This window comes from Oncorhynchus clarkii, chromosome 29, assembly GCF_045791955.1.
Source record: "Oncorhynchus clarkii lewisi isolate Uvic-CL-2024 chromosome 29, UVic_Ocla_1.0, whole genome shotgun sequence".
NCBI lineage: Eukaryota > Metazoa > Chordata > Actinopteri > Salmoniformes > Salmonidae > Oncorhynchus > Oncorhynchus clarkii.
The window spans coordinates 19,434,965-19,452,128 of NC_092175.1; the positions used below are offsets into that span (position 1 = coordinate 19,434,965).

Below are 17,164 nucleotides of genomic sequence, written 5' to 3' on the forward strand. Positions count from 1 at the left end.
CCTTGTCAGAGATTGTTTGTTGTATGTAGGTGTGTTATTTGTTCTGGTGTGCGACGGGTTTTGCACACTATGTTATTTTTGTATACTTTGGTTTTCTGAGATTTTTAAATGTTTATTAAACAGCTCCATTTTTACCAAGTTCATTCTCCTGCGCCTGACTTCCCTGTCACCAGCACGCACCGCATTACAATCATTTCAAATGTGAAAGTAGATGACTGTTGAGGTTATTTTACTCTAAGTTCAAAGGGCTAACTCAAACAAAGTGCAACTACCTTCTTAGTTCTGTTATGAGAAGACTTCATAGTGAGACCTACTTCTATTAAAGAGTGGTAAATGAGTCTGTTCATGCTCTGGCCTACTCCACTTGACTAGGCAACAATGTATATTTATTTAAAGCAGAAACTGTATAGGACCACGGCTGATAAGATACGATTAATTGACCTAGAAAGCAAGCCAAATGAAGACTTTTAAAAGATACAGTAGAGGACAGACCTTTTCCCGTGGGATCTTTTTCTTTCCACAGTCCTTACACTGCATGGGAAACTTCTGGCAGATTTCATCATGAGCCTGTAATAGATAAGGAGTGGGAGTTGGTATGAGAATATCAGTTCATCTCAGAATCCACACATTCCATAACCATCTCATCAGAATCTGACTGTCTGGAGTACTGTGTCCACTTGTACATTTGTTGGCCATTGGTGTTTTATAGATATGCGTCTCACCTTGATTTCCTTGAAGTTGAAGGAGACTTTGCAGTACTTGCAGTTCAATGTCCTTGCTTCACATTCTCTCTCATTATGCCTCTCTTTTTCACTGCGCAGGATAAGGACCTGGCAGGTTTCACATGGTACTCGCTCATACTCACACTTGCCCTCGTGTTGTGCCTGGGAAACAAAAGCAAAGAGTTTTACCACTGACCATTTGCAGAAACGTGTGGCAGTATTAACCCAATGAGTCCCACCGAGTTTTTGACTTTAACCCCTTTTAAACATAATGTGTTTGAGCTACAGACGTTTGGGTTGTACCATTGGATTTCTTCCATAGATACCAACCATTAATCTGTGGGATTAACAGGGGCTAAACGAGACCAGTGTTGGTGAGACAATGACGGATCCCGAAGGGGCCCGGGCCAGGTCTTTTTTTCCACAAAAAACGTCTGTAGAGTCCTAATGGTTTGAGCTTTTAGTAGTTTGTAGCTATCTATGAAAAGCTTAGACTCTCACCGACATGCAACATGTTCTGCGCTATGATGCGCACAAGCTACACCAGAGTGGTGTTGGATTCGGGGTAAACTTTGAACATTGAGATATTAAAGACATGATAAATCAGACACATAGTGTGTAAGGAGTGAAAGATAATGGGTCTCTGTAGAAAGACAGATGGCTTTGGAATGTGTTGGGTGGAAATGCAAATGAATTACTTAAAAATCATACAATGTGATTTTCTGGATTTTTGTTTTAGATTCCGTCTCTCACAGTTGAAGTGTACCTATGATAAAAAATTACAGACCTCTACATGCTTTGTAAGTAGGAAAACCTGCAAAATCGGCAGTGTATCAAATACTTGTTCTCCCCACTGTAGATCATAGGAAATCCCAGGACATAGTGTCTATAGCACTGTGATTAGCTCACATAGTTGCTGTCAAACTCCAAACACTTGTCACTGACTAGTTGGACATTCAATTCCCAGTGATTTCTGTACTTACAGCATTCATATAAATTAATTTTTATCATGTTTTTGCTTTGACGGACCTTATTATATTGACATTTGTCTATAAAACTCATGAATGCAACTCTTTATGTCAAATTGTTTTGTTTTCTACTTGTAGCCCTGGTTGTCCTGAAAATAAAATAGTAAAACACTTCATTGTGAAGCTAAATATAAGGGCTGGACATGCAGATAAATGAAGGTCAGATAAATGAAAAGCCTATTTTTGTTGGGATCTCGGGACTGAAGAGGTTAAGAAAGGACAACCAAAACCAAGGACAACCAAAACCAGCCACTGTAGTCTGTGTTAATCTTTATCCTTGCATGTATTTGCATGTTTTAAGATTGAGCGTGCAATATATACATTTCCTTGTCAAACTTAATGTCAATGGAAATTCCTGACACAAAAAGAGTGGCTTTAAAGCAAATGCCATTTAGAAGTAATTAAGCTGAGCCAGTTCAGAAAGAAAACCAGAGTGCCCCGCCTGCTGACACATCAGCTGAGATGGTACCAATTAGAGGTGAGTATCAATCATGCCTATCCAGAGCTTTCCCAGATATCACCGCGCCTTATCGGATCTTGAGGTTGGCTAAACAACCTATTCAGGATTGGCCAGAATCCTAGTGGTCCTCTACGCTCAAGATACACAGTGCATTCAGAAAGTATATGCACAGCTATTTTCAGGTCTCTCCAGAGATGTTCGATCGGGTTTAAGTCCGGGCTCTGGCTGTGTCACTCAAGGACATTCAGAGACTTGTCCCGAAGCCACTCCAGTGTTGTCTTGGCTGTGTGCTTAGGGTCGTTGTTCTGTTGGAAGGCGAACATTTGCCCAAGTTTAAAGGTCCTGAGCACTCTGGAGCAGGTTTTCATCACTGATCTCTCTGTAGTTTGCTCCGTTCATCTTTTCCTCGATCCTGACTAGTCTCCCAATCCTTGCCGCTGAAAAACATCCCCACAGCATGATGCTGCCACCACCATGCTTCACTGTAGGTATGGTGACAGCTTTCTTCCAGATGTGACACTTGGCATTCAGGCCTAAGAATTCAATCTTGGTTTCATCAGTGAGCCTTGTGGTTCCAAACTTCTTCCATTTAAGAATGATGGAGGCCACCGTGTTCTTGGGGACCTTCAATGCTTCAGAAATGTTTTGGTTCCCTTCCCCAGATCTGTGCCTTGACACAACCCTGTCTCGGATCTCTATGGACAATTCCTTCGACCTCATGGCTTGGTTTTTGCTCTGACATGCACTGTCAACTGTGGGATCTTATATAGACAGGTGTGTGTCTTTCCAAATCCTCTCCAATCAATTGAATTTACCACAGGTGGACTCCAATCAAGTTCTAGAAACATCTCAAGGACGATCAATGGAAACATGATGCATCTGAGCAAAATTTTGAGTCTCATAGCAAAGGGTCTGAATACTTTATATAAATAAGGTATTTCTGTTTTTTATTTGTAATAAATGTGCAACATTTAGCAGGGCAGGGGAAAAAGAGGGAGAAGCATCAGGGATTAAGGGGTGGGAGATGAGGAAATGTTGAACGGGCAAAGAGGCATGGCTGAGTCAAATAGAAATCCTGACTTAATGAAGTGGGGATTAAAGAGCTCAGTCAGTAACAACCACATCATCAACTTTAAGGGACATGGGCAGCTGTGGGGAGGAGGGTTTATTCTCCAGGTCTTTAACAGTTTCAGAACTTCTTGGGGTTAGACCCACAGAGAAAGAACTGCTCTTTAAAGTAACTAACTTCAGCCTTCCGGATAGCCTGAGTTCCCTTATTTCTCATTTGCCTAAACGAGAGCCAGTCAGCCTGAGTATGCGTGTGCCGGGCCTTTCGCCAAATGCAATTCTTGAGGTGGAGTAACTATGCAAGATCACGGTCGAACCAGGGCCTGAATCTGTTTTTAATTCTAATTTTCTTTATGGGGTCGTGTTTGTTAATAATACCACTGAAAATATAAAAAAAGAAGGTCAAAGTGTCTTCGACAGAGGGGATCAAGCTAATTCTATACTATTTTACAGAGGCCAGGTCATGAAGGAAGGCTTGCTCATGAAAGTTTTTTTAGCAAGCATCTATGACAAATCAGGAAAGGTCGTTTCACTGAGCAGCCATTACGAACACAGGCTGTAAAACAGTGATCACTAAGGTTTTAACAGAAAACAATGTATCTGCAATGTCGACCACTAGCCACGCTGGGCGATCCATTGTTTATCACTGATGCAACAGATGTCCAGCAAAGACAAGAAGACTGGTCTCGGCCCCAGTGTAAAAGATTGTGTTCGTACTTCGTAACTCTTCCGTTGTGTTTTTAAAGAAAGAACTGTCCAGCCAGCGATCCCAGTTGATTGGTGTTTATTCCGACAATAGACACAAGGAAGCACATTAGATGTGCAGGACAATAGTATGTTGATGGCTATAGATTTGTGATTTGTCTGTCAGCATGGAAATAACTGAAATAGCAGGGGCTAATGCGACCTTTATAGAGCATGCTAGCAAACACACTCTTACAGCAATAACATAGAAAAGCACATCCCAGGATGCCCCCAATATCTAACAGGTACCGTACACACACACACTGAACAAAAATATAAATGCAATATGTATAGCGTTGGTCCCATGGTCCATGAACTGAAATAAAATAATCCCAGAAATGCTCCATACGTACGAAATGTCTGTACACAAATTTGTTTATATCCCTGTTAGTGAGCATTTCTCCTTTGCCAAGATAATCCAGCCACCTAACAGGTGGGGTATATCAAGAAGCTGATTAAACCGCATGATCATTATTGGACTGGTGACAATAAAAGGCTACTAAAATGTGCAGTTTTGTCACAACACAATGCTACTGTAACGGCCGTTGTTGGTGGAAGAAGGTGAGGACCAAGGTGCAGCGTGGTATGTGTCCATATTTATTCAAATGAACACGGAAATAACAAAAATACCAAAGAGAAACGACTGAAAACAGTTCTGGCTGGTGCAGATAACAGAAAACAAAAAATAATCACCCACGAAACACAATAGAAAACAGGCTCCCTAAATATGTATGGTTCTCAATCAGGGACAACAATTGACAGCTGCCTCTGATTGAGAACCATACCAGGCCAAACACAGAAATAGCAAATCATAGAAAAACTAACATAGACAACCCACCCAACTCACGCCCTGACCATACCAAAACAAAGACATAACAACAGAACGTGACAGCTACAGATGTCTCAAGTTGAGGGAGCGTGCAACTGGCATGTTGACTGCAGGAATGTCTACCAGAGCTGTTACAAAATAATTTAATGTTAATTTCTCTACCATAAGCATCGTTTTAGAGAATTTGGCAGTATGTTCAACCAGCCTCACAACTGCAGACCACGTGTAACCACGCCAGCCCAGGACATCAACATCCGGCTTCTTCACCTACGGGATCATCTAAGACCAGCTATCCAGACAGCTGATGAGACTGGGGAGTATTTCTATCTGTAATAAAGCCTTTTTGTGGGGGAAAACTAATTATGATAGTCTGGGCATGGCTTCCCAGTGGGTGGAAGCCAAGCCCACCCATGGCTGCGCCCCAGCTCAGTCATGTGAAATCCATAGAGGGCCATGAGAGACTAATTTATTTATTTCAATTGACTGATTTCCTTATCTGAACTGTAACTCAGTAAAATCGTTGCGTTTATATTTTTGTTCAGTGTGTGTTGGCAAGATAGGCAGATAGTTCACGTGCCAAGATGAAGATCATCATGCCTCAAGCGAGGGTACCCAGCGGTACGTCACCAGGGATAGAAGTCGCATGTTGCTCAGTTTATGCCACACGTGGTTAAGATTCTCACATAGGATTCATTGTTGCGATGGTAAGATTACTTAACTGGTCTATTCGATAATATCTAAATGGCGCTTCTGCCATAGCTACAGAGTCGTCTGGTGTAAGGTTCTGCTGTTTTGGGGGATTGGTATAGCTTATATTATATTATATATTGACACTTTGCTTGGGCAGTGAGCTACCCTGAAGGAGCAGAGCCTAAATCGCCAAAACTTGCATTATTCATTGCTTAAAAGCGGCAATATGTAACTTTTTGGGCGACCCGACCAAATTCACATAGAAATGTTAGTTATAAATCTGTCACTCTCATTGAAAGCAAGTCTAAGAAGTGGAAAATATGTTCTGTTTCCCAGTCTTAATTTTAGTTTTTGCATCTTTTACTTTCGGTTTTGTACACCAGATTCAAACAGCTGATAATACAATATTCGTGGTTATGGAAAATATATTTCACAGCAGTTTAGACAGTACAATGATTCTCTACACTATGCAGTTGTTTAGTCACAAACAGTAACTGGCAGAACTATTAAAATTTTTAGGCAGAGCAATTTCTGCATAGTGCATCTTTAATAAATGGTTAAACATATTTCTTCGTGGTGCTTTCTTTCTGAAATTAAGCGGAGCCAGTTCAGAAAGGAAACCTGAGTGCCCAGTCTCAGCTGACACACCTGCTGAGATGGTACCAAAGAGGCTAGTATCAATCACGCCTACATTATTTGGTGGTCTATTTTATGCTGACCAGGTCCCCTCACTCATCATGCTGTTACTTCAACTATGCGCCGGCTTCTTGCTCGCACCACCAGGTTCTGTGTTTCTGTCGGGGGATTGGTATAGCTTACCACACTCACTGTCCATAGGCTATATTATATATTGACGCTTTGCTTGGGCAGTGAGCTACCCTGAAGGAGCAGAGCCTATAGCTCCAAGACCTGCATTATTCATTGCTTAATAAATGGTTATAAATATTTCGATGTGGCGTTTCCTTTCTGAACATGCATTTACAGTTAAAAGATCTTTAAATAGCATTGTGTTATGAAAGGAGCAGACTTGGCATGACTGCAACATGTTTTACATTTGAGTCATTTAGCAGACGCTCTTATCCAGAGTTATAGTAGTGAGTGAATATATTTTAATACTTATTTTTCAAACTGGTCCCTCGTGGGAATCAAACCCACAACCCTGTCGCTGCAAAAGCCATGCTCTACCGACTGAGCTACACTGTTCTCAGTAATAAATCATCCTTTAAAATCAACGATAAGCCAAAACAATAGCCGTTTTATAGCCTACTCATACTCCCTTGGCTTAAGAGGGACAACCTGTCTATTCAGTAAACACAGCTCTATGCAAGTCATAGCTTGCAAGATTAAAATAACAGTTGGGTTGATGGTTAACCAGTCTGCTGCATACGAGTTTATAAGCAGCCAGTTATGGCAGTTAGAAGAAGTACATCTAGTTTAACTGAAAACAGCCACAACGGAGCAGGATGTATGGTTAGACCGTGGTGACCTTACACATCACAGAGAACTGCAGTAGATGCCACAATTGACTTTTAAAGTGTGAAACTCTTTATGGTTGTAAACTAAACTGACACAACAGATTCATATATGAAACACTGCTCTACTTAAATATTGTTCATGTATAGAAAAGGGTGTTGTGTGAGATGGGAAACTTTGTATGTGTTTGTGAGAGTATGGCCTATTGTGGTTGTTTTGGTGTTGCATGAAATTGCACATTGAAACTGCTTGCGGTTGTGCAACAAGAACTCAAAATTGCTTATTCAACCACTGTGTGCCAAGTGTTGAATTAATTGTGCCTCACAAATACAACAGTTAAAATACAAAGTCAAATACAAATTAATCCATCTACTTGTGAATCGTTACAGTAAATGTCAGTCCTGCTCTAGCCAAATTTTTTTCAAGCAGGTGGGAGGAGAAGGGGGTGGGGGGAGAGAAGAGTGTTGCCATCTTTACCCCGTCTTTGCTCATTCAGTCTCAAGAAGGCAGCAGAGCAGGTAAGTGAGCATGTTTTTCCAAATACCCTTACCAACCCTTCTCTAAAATATCCCCAAGCCAACCTTAACCATAACTAAAAACAATAACGACTTGTCTAAAGTATTTTCCTAATTTGGAAACTCACGAAACAGTTCAGCCTATGTAAATCCGTAAACATGGGCACCCTCATAGATATTATCCAGACCAACTTGCCCTCCAAATACAAAAACATCCTGTGGTGGACTGCAGTAGCGTTGAATAGTCCAAATAGTCCAAATACATTTTCAGGGTAGTCAGGAACCAATACACGCAGTCAGTCAGGAAAGCAAAGACTAGCTTTTTCAAACAGAAATTTGCATCCTGTAGCTCTAACTCCAAAAAGTTTTGGGACACTGTAGTGTCCATGGAGAATAAGATCACCTCCTCCCAGCTGCCCACTGCACTGAGGCTAGGTAAAACTGTCACCACCAATAAATCCATGATAATCGAGATTTTCAATAAGCATTTCTCTACGGCTGGCCATGCTTTCCTCCTGGCTACCCCAACCACGGCTAACGGCTCCGCACCCCCCGCAGCGACATGCCCAAGCCTCCCCAGCTTCTCCTTAAACAAAATCCAGATAGCAGATGTTCAGAAAGAGCTGCAAAACCTGGACCCGTACAAATCAACTGGGCTAGACAATCTGGACCCTCTCTTTCTAAAATGATATGCCGCCACTGTTGCAACCCCTATTACCAGTCTGTTCAACCTCTCTTTCTTATCGTCCTAGATCCCCAAAGATTGGAAAGCTGCCGCGGTCATCCCCCTCTTCAAAAGGGGGTGACACTCTAGATCCAAACTGCTATAGACCTATATCCATCCTGCCCTGCCTTTCTAAAGTCTTCGAAAGTCAAGTTAATAAGCAGATCACAGGACCATTTCGAATCCCCACCGTACCTTCTCCGCTGTGCAATCTGGTTTTCGAGCTGGCCATGGGTGCACCTCGGCCATGCTCAAGGTACTAAACGATATCATAACCGCCATCGATAAAAGACGGTACTCGCAGCCTTCTTCATCGACCTGACCAAGGTTTTCGACTCTGTCAATCACCATATTCTTATCGGCAGACTCAACAGCCTTAGTTTCTCAAATGACTGCCTCGCCTGGTTCACCAACTACTTCTCAGATAGAGTTCAGTGTGTCAAATCGGAGGGCCTGTTGTCCGGACCTCTGGCAGTCTCTATGGGGGTGCCACAGGGTTCAATTCTCAGGCCGACTCTTTTCTCTGTATATACCAACGATGTCGCTCTTGCTGCGGGTGATTCTCTGATCCACCTCTACGCAGATGACACCATTCTGTATACATCTGGCCCTTCTTTGGACACTGTGTTAACAAACCTCCAAACAAGCTTCAATGCCATACAACTGCTCTTAAATGCATGCTCTTCAACCGTTCGATGCCCGCCCGACTAGCATCACTACTCTGGACGGTTCTGACTTAGAATATGTGGACAACTACAAATACCTAGGTGTCTGGCTAGACTGTAAACTCTCCTTCCAGACTCATATTAAACATATCCAATCCAAAATTAAATCTAGAATTGGCTTCCTATTTCGCAACAAAGCATCCTTCACTCACACAGCCAAACATACCCTCGTAAAACTGACTATCCTACCGATCCTCGATTTCGGTGATGTCATTTACAAAATAGCTTCCAATACTCTACTCAGCAAACTGGATGCAGTCTATCACAGTGCCATCCGTTTTGTCACCAAAGCCCCTTATACCACCCACCACAGCGACCTGTATGCTCTAGTCGGCTGGCCTTCGCTACATATTCGTCGCCAGACCCACTGGCTCCAAGTCATCTATAAGTCTATGCTAGGTAAAGCTCCGCCTTATCTCAGCTCACTGGTCACCATAACAACACCGTAGCACGTGCTCCAGCAGGTATATCTCACTGGTCATTCCCAAAGCAAACACCTCCTTTGGCCGCCTTTCCTTCTAGTTCTCTGCTGCCAATGACTGGAACGAATTGCAAATATCGCTGAAGCTGGAGACTTATATTTCCCTCACTAACTTTAAACATCAGCTTATCTGAGCAGCTAACCAATCGCTGCAGCTATACATAGCCCATCTGTAAATAGCCCACCCAATCTACTTACCTCATCCCCATATTGTTTTTATTTACTTTTCTGCGCTTTTGCACACCAGTATTTCTACTTGCACATCACCATCTGCACATCTATCATTCCACTGTTAATTTGCTAAATTGTAATTACTTGCTACTATGGCCTATTTATTGCCTTACCACCTCACGCCATTTGCACACGCTGTATATAGACTTTCTTTTTTTTCTTTCTATTGTGTTATTGACTGTATGCTTGTTTATTCCATGTGTTGTTGTTTGTGTCGCACTGCTTTGCTTCATCTTGGCCAGGTCGCAGTTGTAAATGAGAACTTGTTCTCAACTAGCCTACCTGGTTAAATAAAGGTGAAATTTAAAAAAAAAATATATGATTAGCAACACTGTTTGTCTTTCCACTTCCCAGTGAATCCTACAGTAAACACAGGTTGTTTTTTTATAGTCCACTGAATACCTGTTACTGACTCCAAATCACACAATCTCCCACAGACAACGACAACATTAAAAGGCCACTGAACCAACACGAAACGCCTACACGATAAAACATTTTTAGCACAAGTTGTGCTAATCATCAAGTTGGTTGTCAGCATGACATTTAACTGCACAATCTGCATGAACACAAAAACTTTCTGCTGAATCGGCCCTAGAAATGTAGCATAGACAGTCTCACTTCTTTTCTTCCCCATTGTGAAAGTAAATACAATTCTATCCACAGTTCTGAGGAAGCACATTAACCCCCCAAAAAACTTTTTACTGAATAACCAGACATATTTACAGTTGACAGCCTTTTAACATCCCCCACAAAACACACAGTTATAACCTACGAGTAGATACAAATGTGCTCAAACTGAAGAAATAAAAGAGCAATGAACTTAAAACTTTCCCCTCCCTAACATTCCCTGTTATACAACAACAGTACATGTTAGTTTAACTCTTGGCAGAAGGACAAGGTTTGCTTCCTCATAAAACTCCCCTCTCTTCCTGTTTTCAGTCTCTACAATCGATGGACAAATGGATTTACAGTTAAATTAGTCTTAACAACAATATAATAATTTGCAGTTTATCAGTATTATAATAAATTTCTCAGACTACTCAAGACAGATGGTAAACAGAATGTAAATCTAAGCCTGCAGGTCTTGGGTACTTTCCACTCTCCGCCTAACAGGACTCATTAAAAAGAACTCCAGGGACTTTCCAAGTCATATAACAAAGGCAGATCCTGTTTCACTCTCACATGACAACCAAACCCGTTCCACGTGTTGATTTTGTCTATCCCCACCAGACGCCTTCATGACAAGCAGGTTAAAATACTAAAACCAACTGTGAACCAAATATATTAATTTAGGGGCAGGTTAAAATACATACTCTATGAAACATTCATGTACATTTAGCTAGCTTGCATTGCTAGCTAATTTGTCCAGGGAGATAAACATGGGTTGATGTTTTACCTGAAATACACATGGTCCCTTTTTTTGTGCTGGATCTTTGCAGAATTTTGACCCATTCTGAGTCACACAAAATCATGTGTTCTCTGACAATTTATTCACAGATAAAAAGGTGAAACGTAGCTTTATTTAGGTAGTTTTCTTTGATTAATCTCTCCTGTTCATTCTTCTTCTTCTGTGGATTTTTTATGGTGATTGGAAACTAACTTTAAGGTGCATTAATCACCACCAACTGTGCTGGACTGTGGACCTTGTTCATCTTTCAACCACCCATGTGGGTATACGCTTGTAAAAACCAATGAGTAGATGGGAGAGGCGGGACCAAGTTCTATTTTAGCACCTGGCTATGCAGATACAATTATTGAATAACATGTATATGTACATTTATTTTGCAACGCTCGCACACACAATGGGGGCAGTCTGGTCAGCATGTCAGATTGCTACTGTGTGCCTTTGCTATTGGCTCTCAACACGAGAGACACGAGGGACGTCCAATCAGGTAACTCAAATTCAAAACATGCACAAGATATTCTCATTTGAATCACCCAATGACAACCCAGTAAAACATAAGCATTAACTCCATACTATACCTCATATTCTTTTATGCAACCAGTCCAAGAGCATCCCTCACTGATACATTTGGCAGGCAGGCTGGCGATTTCTCTACCAGCTGCATTGTCTGGAAAAGCCTGAGGGAGGTGAAAAGAACAAAGAGTACTCTAATTACACACAGTAGTTGTCACATTCACTGTTACTGTTCAACCAGACTGGGGGGGGGGGGGGGTCTTAAACATTGAGCTGTAATAAACACTTTAGATGAATGAAATCCATATCCTTTTTTCGCCAGGAGCAACATGATTCACCAGAGATGTTGTTAGAAGTTAAATGAATGGAACGGAGCCTTACCTCATTACTATTGAGAATGGACTGTGGCTCCTCATATATCTCCTCCTGTCGACAGGCTTCACAGGGCTTTGGGCCGGAGCTGATGATGGAGACACACGTCATGTGATTTTACAGTACAAAATTATTTCAGTGGCCAACAACTAGAGGGCTCTTAGCCTCGCCTGAACCACTACCCACATTTACAATGATTACCAGTAGGCTACAGAGTACAGGGTTAAACTATAAAGACGAATCATGTAATTACGTAGCATATATAGCACTTTGGAGTATACAGATAAACATATATAAACACAAATGGGCAAGTCACTTCAAGACTTGCTCAACGAGATCCATTGCAAAGACATTGTAATAATAGGTATTAAGAATACTATAATTAGTGGGCACGGGCAAGACATACAACGACAGGCGCATCAGTATGCAAGGCAACACAAAGATGCAAACAAATTAAAAGGTTGATGTTTAAATCCACAGATTGAGAGGCTTTAGTGTGAAGGAGGAGTCAGACCACCAGTAGACGGAGGAGGGTTGTGAATGAAGATAATAGTTCCCCTATGAGTTTTCTGTGTGGGTTCATGACTCAGAAATATACTGTAGTCCCACTAGAAACCACTAACTATGTGGAATGCATTTAGATAACCAACCATGACCAGCTAGCTTCATGTTGAAACCTCTCCCCTTTCAATTCTTAGAAAATGACATGTGGCAACCGGAGTTTCTTGTGAGTTTAAAGCGAAACAGGATTACAAATTGTACAAATTCCTGGAATTACCAAATTACTGTCCCTTGAATTTCAACATCAGCACCAATATAGCACTTCAAGTACAATGTATTTGACCTGAATTGTAGTGAAATACATCATATTAAATTAGTTAAGACTATCAGTGAGGATTCGTAGTTGAACGTCTGTTTCTCCTTATTAAACAACTAATCACCCATCCAGTATTTACAATTATCTTCCAGGCATCCACATACACTTTAACTTATTGTTGTTCTTTCCCGTGCAGATTCTACGTAGTCTGATCTCTGACAATGTCACTTTGCAAGTAAAAAAATGCATGTCGTCTTGAACATACTCCGATTATAATCAGATGATAATCAGGACATCCTGGAACTAAGAAAAGCTGAAGCGTCACTCTATCTTCTTTCACATTCCACTGCACCATTTTAACTCAAGTTAACAAATGAAGCGGCAAAAATATCTACATTTCTAGCAGCAGGTGAAGTATAAAAACGTACATGGTTCCACTTCTCTTTAAAGGTCTAAAAACAAGAAGCAACTGTGTAGAGCATCCTCGTACCATCTAAACCACTGTGAAATATATTTTCCATAATCACAGAAGAAAAAATGTGCCCAAAGTTAGTAGAGCTACAATGTTTTATAATGAAATGAACAAAACACAAATAAACAGATTTAGCTGCAGTGTGAGATGGTGACATGGTTAAACTCCCAGTGAGAAGACATATTTAGTAAGAATCCGCAAGAGCAGCTTGGTCCAGTTGCACCACCAGAGTTAAGATCCATTCCAGATAGTTCCAGTCGAGGCTGGACCAGTATTGGTGTTAATCTGACTGGCTACCACACACTAGGCTTGGGCAGTATACCGTATACCGGGGTATTTGGAAAAAGCCACGGGATGATTTTTCAAAACCGCTGAAACTATTTATTTTACGTATTTTTTATACATTTGAATATTTGTACCTACTTGTGCAATATGTTAGGAGATAAAGAACATTGCGTTCTTCATTTCAGTTTACGGTAGTCCCCAGTCACGTGGTGTTTGTTTACAAGAACACAACGATGAGAGACCAGAGCCTTGTGAGTCACTCACTCTCGTGCAGCACGCGCTTCATAATTTTTCATTATGAAGCTTACCGGAACTAGTTTCCCAAAACAGCGGTTTGAGCCAATCATGTGCGTTTGTTTATAAAGAAGCACAAGGAGCAAAATGGGAGCTTTGTGAGGGGAGTCATCTCTACAGCACAACTTAAGTGAGGTGATCAAGTTACTCTTGTATGAAATTAACTACTAAATGTTTGCCAGCTATATATCTTTTAACTATTAAGTTAACTATCTAAGATGTGCCAAATAAATTCTCTCCAGCGGGGTTTTGCTAACTTGCTAATGTTAGTTAAGTGGCTTACCAAGCTTCTTAGTAACAGCAGCCGAGACAATCTACTCCTGGATTAAGATAATATTTGGATGCCACAGGCATGGTATGGAGGGATGGAAATGTATATACTGCCCAACCCTACCACACACCCACCGCAGACTGACACACAGAATCCCGTGCTGACTCATCCAGACAGGGGCTGAGTTAAGTGGAAGTGCAAGATGCTGATGGGAGCCAAGGAACCAACACCACCATCACCACCACAGAGAGACACTGCAGTGGAATAGCTACAGCAGGACTTCGTGTGGTGGAGCATCATGCCCAGTAAGAAAGGGTTAATTAAAGTAAGGGGAACTTGAGGAAGGGTGGGGGGTTGCAGAGCCTGTAGTGGGGATGAGGTGAAGAGCTACAGTAGTCTACCTGGTGAGCAGTTTGAAACAATGGACACAGAAACGATGTCCACACTGAGCCTGGACTGGCTTCCTCAGGACCTGGTGACACTGCTGGCATTGGTACTTCGCTTCCATGGAAACAGCCAGGACACTCTGGGGTATCCCTGGAAGGGAGGAGTCCAAAGAGGGTAGAGATATGCGGGCCATGCCTCTCCATCAACGTCTCATACAGCTTTCCTGTGTAAACAAATATCAAACCTTAATATTTAGCGAATGGATTAACCACACCCTATGGGGCGGCAGCATAGCCTAGTGGTTAGAGTGTTGGACTAGTAACCGGGAGGTTGCAAGTTCAAACCCCCGAGCTGACAAGGTACAAATCTGTCGTTCTGCCCCTGAACAGGCCGTCATTGAAAATAAGAATTTGTTCTTAACTGACTTGCCTAGTTAAATAAAGGTAAAATAAAAAATGATAGGTTACCTACCTAGAACTCACAGGAAATATGGGGTAGAGCCAGCTGTTCTGTTTGTTTATTTGTAGCTGTTGCACATGGGATTCATGCACAGTTAAGCGTGTCTAAAAGCCAACTTCGCTGTATGTCGTCTAAGCACATTTCTGTCATTCAACCTCAGGTCAAAACAACAAAAAATGCAATATGTAGCAGTACTTAGTAATCAACAGATAATTCAAAAAGAGACAGGACAGGAGTGGCTTGGCAGGCAGACCTGCAGTAGAGGTCGATCGATTAATCGACATGACCGATTAATTAGGGACGATTTCAAGTTTTGAACAATCGATAATCTGCCTTTTTGGATGCCGATTATGGAGTCCAAGAGAATTGCATTGCCATTGCAATCCAAGAGAAAACTGCGTAGCAGGCTGACCACCTGTTACGTGAGTGCAGCTTCAAAAGGACCCTGTGGCTGCAATGAGCTATGAGTAAGTTGCTAACTAGCATTAAATGTATCTTGTAAAAAACAATCAATCTTCACATAATCATAAATTGTGTCACTTCTCTTGCGTTCAGTGAGAGCAGTGTCAGGGTATATACAACAGTTTAGGCCGCCTGGCTCGTTGTGAACTGTGTGACCGTAATTAATTAGCCAGAATTTTACAGCACTGTACTGCGTTTGCCAGCAGCTCTTAGCAATGCTTGAAGCACAGCGCTGTTTATGACTTCAAGCCTATCAATTCCCGAGATTAGGCTGGCAAAACTAAAGTGCCTATAAGAACATCTAATAGTCAAAGCTACATGAAATACAAAATGGTATAGAGAAATAGTCGAATCGTCATAATTCCTATAATAACTACAACCTAAAACATCTTAACTGGGAATATTGAAGAACTGGGAATATTGAACCACCAGCTTTCATATGTTCTCATGTTCTGAGCAAGGAACTTAAACGTTAGCTTTTTTATATGGCACATATTGCACTTTTAACTTTCTTCTCCAACACTGTGTTTTTGCATTATTTAAACCAAATTGAACATGTTTCATTATTTATTTGAGACTAAATAGATGTTATTTATGTATTATATTAAGTTAAAATAAAAGTGTTCATTGTTCATTCAGTATTGTTGTCATTATTACAAATATATCTATAAAAATTGGACGATTAATCGGTATCCTCTTTTTTTGTTCTCCAATAATCGGTATCGGTATATAAAAATCATAATCGCTCTAGTATGGACAGATTGAATTGACGCTTAATCATTTTAGTCTCAGAGAGAGAGGACTCTTGTAATAGTTTGAAATTGTAAAGTGAAGTCACCAAGAGAAAGAGAAAAGAGGTTTAAAAGGTGATGTTGTTACACAAGTAAATTAGTAGTGCTTGAAATTGTATATGCCTTTCCACATACCTTTAAACATACTAATTAATGGCTAGGGTCCTTTTTGTTTGTTTTTGCTGTTCTCCAAATAGTACTTTTGAGTTTTTGAAAGCTAGTCTAAGACATGGTAGATATGTTCTATGTGTGCTATTCCTATGCTTCCATTCATAAGTTTTGTATACAAGCGTCAAATAACTGAACATACAATATTCTTGGTTGTGGAAAATATATTTCACTGTGGTTTAGATGGTACAATGATGCTCTACACAATTACTCCTTGTTTTGTCATTAAAAACTGAAAATGGCAGAGCGATTTCTGCATATTGCACCTTTAATACATTGTGTGGCAATGCAGTAAATGAGCTCCAGCGTCAACGTCCAACTTCCCCCCCAGACAATTTGAGAAATCTAACTGAAACAATATTCTTGTTTTGACAACTGCAAACGCACGCTGATCCAGAAAAACGACTTTAAACTGCATGTACCGTAGAGATGCAGCCACGGTACAGAAAACATTTTCTAAGTAGGTCTGTCCCTTTCCTTCTTTCCTTGCCAGTGGACATCTTTCTCAACTGTCGTACTAGGCTTAGCTATGGAGCCATGCATTTACGGCATAACGTTGACTTTCTCTGCCAGTGGCATAACGTTAACGTTGACTTTCTTCTCAGCAGTGCACTACCTGCATACTGAAAAGGTTTTCGGGGTGAGCGAGTCCCAATATCATGGCCATTCATCCAACCTACAAAAAATAAGGAAGTGTTGTACTTACCAAATTAAGGCCCAATGTACTACAGCTTTTTGTGCTGTACTTTTTCTGTTGCTTTGCAACACCAGCCCACGT

General features: G+C 41.1%; 1 protein-coding gene across 2 annotated transcripts in view; it reads right to left on the reverse strand.

Annotated features, from left to right (window-relative positions):
• The window catches only part of LOC139388554 (TNF receptor-associated factor 2-like), a 30,525-nt gene extending 13,361 nt beyond the window's left edge, over positions 1-17,164 (reverse strand). The window contains exons 1-6 of one of the 2 annotated variants that reach the window (XM_071135284.1): positions 17,093-17,164; positions 14,521-14,729; positions 11,990-12,068; positions 11,674-11,772; positions 723-884; positions 493-567 (exon numbers count right to left, since the gene is read on the reverse strand). In XM_071135284.1, the coding sequence (XP_070991385.1) occupies positions 493-567; positions 723-884; positions 11,674-11,772; positions 11,990-12,068; positions 14,521-14,699 (594 nt within the window). In that variant the 5' untranslated portion in view covers positions 14,700-14,729; positions 17,093-17,164. Of the gene's footprint in view, positions 1-492; positions 568-722; positions 885-11,673; positions 11,773-11,989; positions 12,069-14,520; positions 14,730-16,661; positions 17,017-17,092 lie in introns of those variants that run through there. The other variant, XM_071135285.1, reaches the window with a different exon arrangement.